Here is a 7,330-nt window from a genome sequence, read left to right on the forward strand (position 1 = left end):
TTCATTTAGATTTTCATTGGATGTTTAATTATTTAGAGTAATATTTTTATTAAAGAATGAAATAATTAAAAAACATGGCTGCTGTTCTAACTGATTTCCTCATTCTGTGAGTTTGTTGTGTCATGTTGCATGCTGAACCCATGAACTGGACATTAATCATATGGGATCACCCCTCCCAAACTGGACAATGGGGGGGGGGATTACATAAACATACATCATATGTACATATATATATATATAAAAACAGGAGTTTTTTATTGTTTTGTCTCTTCTTAAATGGTATGTCAAGTCATATAAAAAAAATAAAACACCTTTAATTTGTTCATACTTTATTTATATTCTTTAAAGACACATCTCACACACAATATACCACAGAAACAGCTCAAAATCATTTTTATATTATTTAATGATGTATTCCTATTGTAAAAATACTCATTCAGCACAACTTCATACTTTCTCACTGTTACTTTGGTTGTATGTGAGCTCCCTCTACTGGACACTAAAATGAAAGGCCCCCGGCCTCTTTTGCACAGATCGGCTTCTGATTAATAATGCCTTCTGATTTGAGGAAACTGAAGTATTGTTGCTGTTCCACAAAGAGGTCAGCTTTCACATTTCTTTGCTTTCGGAGGCACTGTATTTTCCTCTATTCTTTACGACAACCTATACTCAAACAACATTCACAATGCAGGCTGTAATGCTAGAACAATGGCTTTTTTAAATGACGCTTATGATTATTTGCTGAATACCTTCCAATTTTCTTCCTAAAATGTGTCATGGAGTGGAGGCTGTTGAAATAAGTTGCGTGCCACTTGCCCTCATTTTCCAGTGAGCTTCAGGACATCTCGAACCATGGCACCAATCCCGTCAAATATCAGATGGAGCTTCGTTTCACACATAAACGCAGGAGAGGTGACGACCTTGTTCTTCGGATCAATGTGCGCTTCGTGAGATCAAGAGTTAAGGATCAAATCAGATATCTGAAGCTCAATTCCAGCTGTGAAAAGGTACACTACACACTCAGCAAAAATGAGGTCTACACAGTACTGAAAAATAATAATTTCAAATTACATACTAACTAAATTTAACCAGTCATTTACACATTTAATTGGCGAGTTGTCATGGATCTACTTTGAACCACTGTCTTCACTAAATAATGCTTGAAGACCCCATTTTAAGAATGTACAATTTAAGCAAACAGCAAATTTGATTATTTATAGAACTGCATATGGTTTCTATCATAGAGAAGAACCTTGAAAAAAACAATGAAGAATCCCTCTTAAGGGTGTTCAAGCTATATAGCACTAAAAGGGGTTCATTGACTTATGATAATAGTAGGGCCTTCATTGGTACTAAAGTTTGAAACCACTTTCAATGAACAACCTCCTTTACTCAGTTATAACTGTATAGTGTGAACTGTTCTCTTCACTGGCTTCCTGTAGCTGCTGCCCACAGATTCAAAAGAGTAGTGCTGAGTATTAGGGTCTCTATACTGGCTTTTGTGTTTAGCAGTATCTAAACTAAGAGGTATCTTTTGGATCCTAGTCTATACAAACTAGCTCAAGGTATTTTCAGAGTAAACAGTGAAGAGTAACTTTGTAAGTTGCTCTGGATAAGATGCCTCACATGTAAATGTAACTGTAATACTGTAAACCTAGACACTAGAAAATCTCTGTAATATTCATTTTATTAAGAAGTAAGTAGTCATTCAATAATAAATAATACTGTAATGACTTATTTATAGGTATTTCCTGAAGTTATTTATACTTGAGATTTGAGTCCCACTTGATGTTGGTGTTAATTTTACTGTTACTAATTTAACTTAAATCATAACGATATACAGCTTTATTGCTTATTATCATACTCTGTATGTGTTTAAAAACTCTTCTTTATTACAGCTTCCTACAAAGGAGTTGAAATTGGCTTTATATTTTTAAAAACAGTGATTCCAAACTTTTGAATACTAATGTATTTCGGCTGAATAAATATCACGTCATGAATGCTGAGCAGGATATGGTGACTTCCTTGACCTTGTGTTTCGCACCAAGGGCAGTGATGGCTTGAGCAGTGCCAGCGTATGGCCATTTCCCCCCCTGCTCCTCCTCATGCCCCACAGTCACCTCCACACCTGGCAGCACCTTTGCTGCCAGCACAGGGGAGATGCAGCATAACCTGCCAACCACAAGACATGAACATGAACAGTCGCTGAGCACAGACATGAAAGAGCTGAAATATGAATGGGACGGCTTCAAAGGATCAAGATGAGCCAAAACGTTAAGACCACCAGCCTAATCAGCTGTTGGGGCTTCACATCCTAACTACGATGGATTCCCCTATGTCCCCAGTCTCTCTTGTTTTGAAAACAAAAGCACGGTCCCCTAGCATTTGGATCAAATGTTTTTAAAATGCTGATCAGCAAACATTCAACCGATGTGATCAAACTGTTGACTGGTACTGCTATATGATTTGGGCGTATATCTAAAATTAATTCTAAAATAAATCTGAACAAAATATTGTAATTGAATTAAATTGTGATGAAATGTGAGGTTTTGTTATGTGCTAAATCATTTTCTTATCATACTCGAGTCAAATCATTCACAGTGTGTTCAGAAATCTATCAAAACTTACCCAATAGGTTTTCCTGCTTTGTGGAAGTCCTTTAAGATGCGCTGTACCTCGCTATTCACCTTACAGTCAACTCCATCAACAGCAAACGTTGACCTGACATGCAAAGACACCATCATGTAGAAAAATGAACACGGCAGTACATAACACAGTAAAGGCCAGAGCACAATGACCCAACATCCTCCAACAAACACCAACATACGACAACAAAACCAAACACCAGGTCAAAATGCAATGCGTCTAGATCATCCTCCTCTATTCACACTGTTCTAGTACAGTGCTTATAGGCCAGAACTCTATACTACATCTATACTACATGTAGAACCCACATCTTACATTAAAGAAGGACTACTGTAGACTACTCCACACTCTTAACAATTAAAGTGCTTTGAGTGAGCTTTTTTGAAGTGATGAACCATGGAATAACCACTTTTGGATCCATAAAGAGCCATGTTTGTAGTAGAGATGTGCAAGTAGGGAATTGGTAAGGAACCTTTCATCAAGTCATCACTTCATATCCACACAGCAAGAGAGCAGGCGAGCCCTTACAGGTTTTTTGCAGCCCCAAAGCCTCCAGGGAAGATGACTGCATCATGGTTACTGGCCTTCAGCTTGGCCAGGTCGGTGACGTTTCCCCTGGCAATCCGAGCCGACTCAGCTAACACATTTCTGCACCCAACACACACACACACACACACAAGACACAGTCATTATAAATACACAGAGAAAGAAAACAAGTGACCCATGCTGTAACAGTATAATCCCGACACATCACCTGGATTCCTTTTCTGCAGGCTGCCCTTTGCCATGATCTATCACATGCATCTGAGCCACATCAGGAGCGAACATCTGCACCTCTGCACCTCCCCGGCTCAGGTGCACCAGAATTCTACACACACACACACAGCTTTAAAATCTCATACTGTACCATTACTGATATAGTACACTGATATAGTGGAATACCGTGGGAGAATCAGTACTACATAGGTTTCATCAGCGCAGTGCAGAGAACAACAGAGCCACTGAGGGAGACACTCACGCTGACGCCTCATGGATCTCCGTCCCATCATACACTCCACAACCAGACAGCACCTATTCACAAAGACAAACTTAAAGGCCAGTACTCTGTATATGGTACAGTGTGTGATCCTAATAGACTAATCAAATGAACAATTTCTATTTCAAACTCTGGAGGAACTGAAAAAACAGAATGTAAAAATAAAAGTATATATAAGTACAGATATATAAGTATATATAAGCAACTACAACCAAAAACTATCATATATCACTGGCCCAGATACAGGATGTGTGTTCAGTCTCCATAAACCACACAAGGAGAGACGTTAGCTTGTTGGAGTTTTCTGCTCCACCTTAAATGATGCAGCAGCTGCACAGTAACTGCAGTGTGATTTAAGGTGGAACGGAAAACTCCAGTAAGAAGCTGAGTGGGATCAAACTTGAACTTCGTAACGTTGTGCAGTTTGTTAGATTTCTGCGTGTGTGTGTTTCTTGGGAATTTAATAGGCATGTCTTTATTTATCTGACCTGTCTATGACCCCCATGCAGACGCACAGGTCCGCAGGGTGCAAACCGGGTGCAAAGTCAGGTCATTCGAGGTGAGATTAGGCCTGGGTGTTTTCTTTTAAGCCTAAACCGGGACCCTCTAACCCGGAGCATTTCTATAGCAAATCTATAACCGGCCATAACTTTAACTGTTTATCAAATGCAGGCTTTTTCTGTCTATACTCACCACAGCGACTTTGGCGCTGCTATATTTAGCGCTTGTGTGAATCAAACCGGCGAGCTGAGGCTTTACCAGAACGGGGCAGGATTTAGAAAGCAGGGATCGCACAGCTAACATGATCTACAATGAGATTGAAGGGAAACTTTGGACAAGTCTTCGTGATCGTGAGCTGCTCAGGTGCAAGGGCCGCGTTTCACAAGGTCAAACGTGCAATCGGCGGATTGTCGCGGCTGATAAACTCACGACAGCTTAGAAATGACAACCACTCCTTTCCTTTATCTGCGCTGAAATGCGTCAACTCCCCCGAGGTTTCAGCTGCGACGCTTAAACGTGAATGTTGTGCGTTTCGAAAATGTGGGTATTTTACCGTAAACCATAGAAAAGACAGGAATTTCGCCATATTTTTGTACAGGATTTAAGGACCCTGTGCTCGCCTCGTACTTTACTACGGTAAAGTCTTCTTCTGGCGGTCATGTCTATTTAAACTGTAATAGAGCTCCACCTAGTGGTAGAAGAGAGCAACAGCCATTGGTTAGCACCGAATAGTCTAACGGGTGTTTAAAAAGTCACATTGCTTATTATTTTTTTATTTATTGTAGAGTAATAACACAAATAATGTAGATTTAAACCTGAAGAAACTAGAAATTAAATGAGTTTTATATTTGAGTTTTAATTAATTAATTAATTAATTATTTAATTTAATATTTAATTTTCATTAAATACAGCTCTTTTCTACCCATTAGAGAAAAACATATTAAAGAAATATGCTTGAAACTGTAAATCTCACATATAAGAAATATATGACATATCCATATTTTTGTGTACACAGGACGACTCATTTCTCCATAATTAATTTCAACCAAACTAATTTTCAAATATTGGAAACATACCTGAAACCTTAGGCACTCTGACCAATCTGGGGACACTGCACTATGTGTTACTGGGACTCCTAAGACCACAGTAGATCTGTCCGTTACACCCAGATATGATAGTCTTCATTGCCTTTAAATACTGCCTGGCCAACCAACACCCTGTTGTCCCTCCTTGGAGCACTGTCGGTAGTTACCCATCACAGCTGACTAGGAGCACACGTTAAGCTTTGCAGACTTGGGCATACCCCGACCCATGATTTGGGCAAGTGACTCTTGGTCTTCACATCTAGCATTTTCTCCTACATCAACTACTACATGTCGAGTACATTAAATGACTATTGAGTTACTGTTTAACAAACATCCCAGACCTTCACATGCATCATTGTTACAGGATAATCAGCATTATTTGCTTCATCTTAATGTTTTGGCTAATCACAGTTTATTTGACTTGAAGAGTGTAATATAATCAGTCATAATATAACTAGCTATTATCTTTGTTATGTAATGCTCACCACTCAAATAAGCATTTAATTAGAGGTTAAAAAAATTGTGAGTATAATCTCAAAATAACAAGAAAAGATCTCAACATAACAAGAAAAGATCTCAACATAACAAGAAAAGATCTCAAAATAACAAGAAAAGATCTCAACATAATAATAATGTTTCTCAAAATAACAAGGAAAGATCTCAACATAATAATAATGTTTCTCAAAATAACAAGGAAAGATCTCAATATAATAATAATGTTTCTCAAAATAACAAGGAACGATATCAAATAAATTAGAAATCAAAAAGAGAAAGCAGCATACTGATGTATTTAACAAAAATATAACAATAATAAAATAGTATCACAAAATAATATCTCAGGTATTTCAAAATAAGAGTCTTACAAGGACTTCAAAATATTCACATTCAACATAGCAGTTCACCTAATAAAAAATAATTGTGAAAAAGTTTATGATATGTATGTTCAGTAAATGATACATTTATGTACATGTAATATGTAAATATATTCTTTTTTTGTTTTTTGTCACACTTTAAGGGTATGGACAGCACAAATGGAGCTGGGGGGGTGCTTTATTTTGCAACATATTCCAAAAGTCTGAAATGCAAAAAAATGTCCTTCATTGGGCTAATTCACCCTGTTATACAAAAATCTAAATATTTGGTAATGCCATATGTCAGCATTTGGAATAAGTGATTGGTATTTTCCCTAGTTTAGTTACATATGTTAAACTAGAGCCTGACAGAGCTGAGTCACAGTGGATAAAGAGAGCAGAAACAAGATCATCTAGGTGAGAGGCTGTGAATCTCGACCTCCTTTAGTACCCACAGGCCTGCAACATTTCAACTATTCCCAGCTCTAAAATACCTGATAAAGAGTAGAAACCAGCTGATGAGTAGGGTCGGATATGATGGGACAGAGAATCATTCAGACGGTGCAAGACAGAAAGTCCCTGGCACTGGAGCAGCGATGGAGCAGTGGTGGTTACTGATGACAGGGTTGTGGGTTCGATACCCGGGCTCGGCAAGCTGCCACTGCTTCACCCTCTCTGCTCCCTGGTCACCACAACAATGGCTGCCCACCGCTCTGGGCATGTGTACCTAGTGTGTATGTGTGTGTGTTCACTGCAAGAATGGGTTAAAGGCAGAGGCCAGATTCCATCTGTGTCCAACACAAGTGGTGAATATGCTTGTTTTGTCTTGTCAGTGACCTAGATGGTTGTCCAGATATTGGTTGAAAAGTTGAAACTGGAGAATGCAATGTCTTTGCAACATAAAAACAATCCCTGCTTTGTGTTTGAAGTTTGAGTAACTAATACCTTTGGCTTGAAAGGGCTAAATCCAAGGATTGATTTCTGACCACTGAGTGCCTGGTATATTGGGGGCCCTTATACCACAAGGCCCGGTTGGCTCAAATACTGTGGATATATATATACTGTGGCCCCTGATAACGAACAAATGACTAAATAAATGGATGTTTATTGCTTGTGTTCAGGCCTTCTTACAAGACCATGCTCTGTCCCTGGTGAAGTCCCAGCAGGACAGCCTCCACCCTAACAAAACACTACACATGGTCATGTCCACT

At 38.7% G+C, this 7,330-nt stretch overlaps 1 protein-coding gene and 1 long non-coding RNA gene across 4 annotated transcripts; one reads left to right on the forward strand and one right to left on the reverse strand.

Moving 5' to 3' along the window:
- Positions 1–312: 312 nt before the first annotated feature.
- Positions 313–4,718, reverse strand: gatd3 (glutamine amidotransferase class 1 domain containing 3). 2 transcript variants are annotated; one of them, XM_072686353.1, is made up of 7 exons: positions 4,376–4,718; positions 3,665–3,717; positions 3,401–3,514; positions 3,175–3,294; positions 2,629–2,721; positions 2,016–2,172; positions 313–947 (listed from the first exon to the last, which is right to left on the reverse strand). In XM_072686353.1, the coding sequence occupies exons 1-7, from the start codon at positions 4,484–4,486 to the stop codon at positions 819–821; spliced, it is 777 nt and encodes a 258-aa protein (XP_072542454.1). In that variant the 5' UTR covers positions 4,487–4,718; the 3' UTR covers positions 313–818. The 2 variants fall into 2 exon arrangements, with proteins under 2 accessions (XP_072542454.1, XP_072542455.1); XM_072686354.1 differs by lacking the exon at positions 4,376–4,718 and having other exon boundaries at positions 3,589–3,669.
- LOC140561264 (uncharacterized) lies at positions 550–2,545 on the forward strand. 2 transcript variants are annotated; one of them, XR_011980044.1, is made up of 3 exons: positions 550–601; positions 830–1,007; positions 2,049–2,545. It is a non-coding gene; the product is annotated as an uncharacterized lncRNA (long non-coding RNA). The 2 variants fall into 2 exon arrangements; XR_011980043.1 differs by having other exon boundaries at positions 595–1,007.
- Positions 4,719–7,330: the final 2,612 nt, after the last annotated feature.

The sequence above is a fragment of the Salminus brasiliensis genome, chromosome 8, assembly GCF_030463535.1.
Source record: "Salminus brasiliensis chromosome 8, fSalBra1.hap2, whole genome shotgun sequence".
NCBI classification, from domain to species: Eukaryota; Metazoa; Chordata; class Actinopteri; order Characiformes; family Bryconidae; genus Salminus; species Salminus brasiliensis.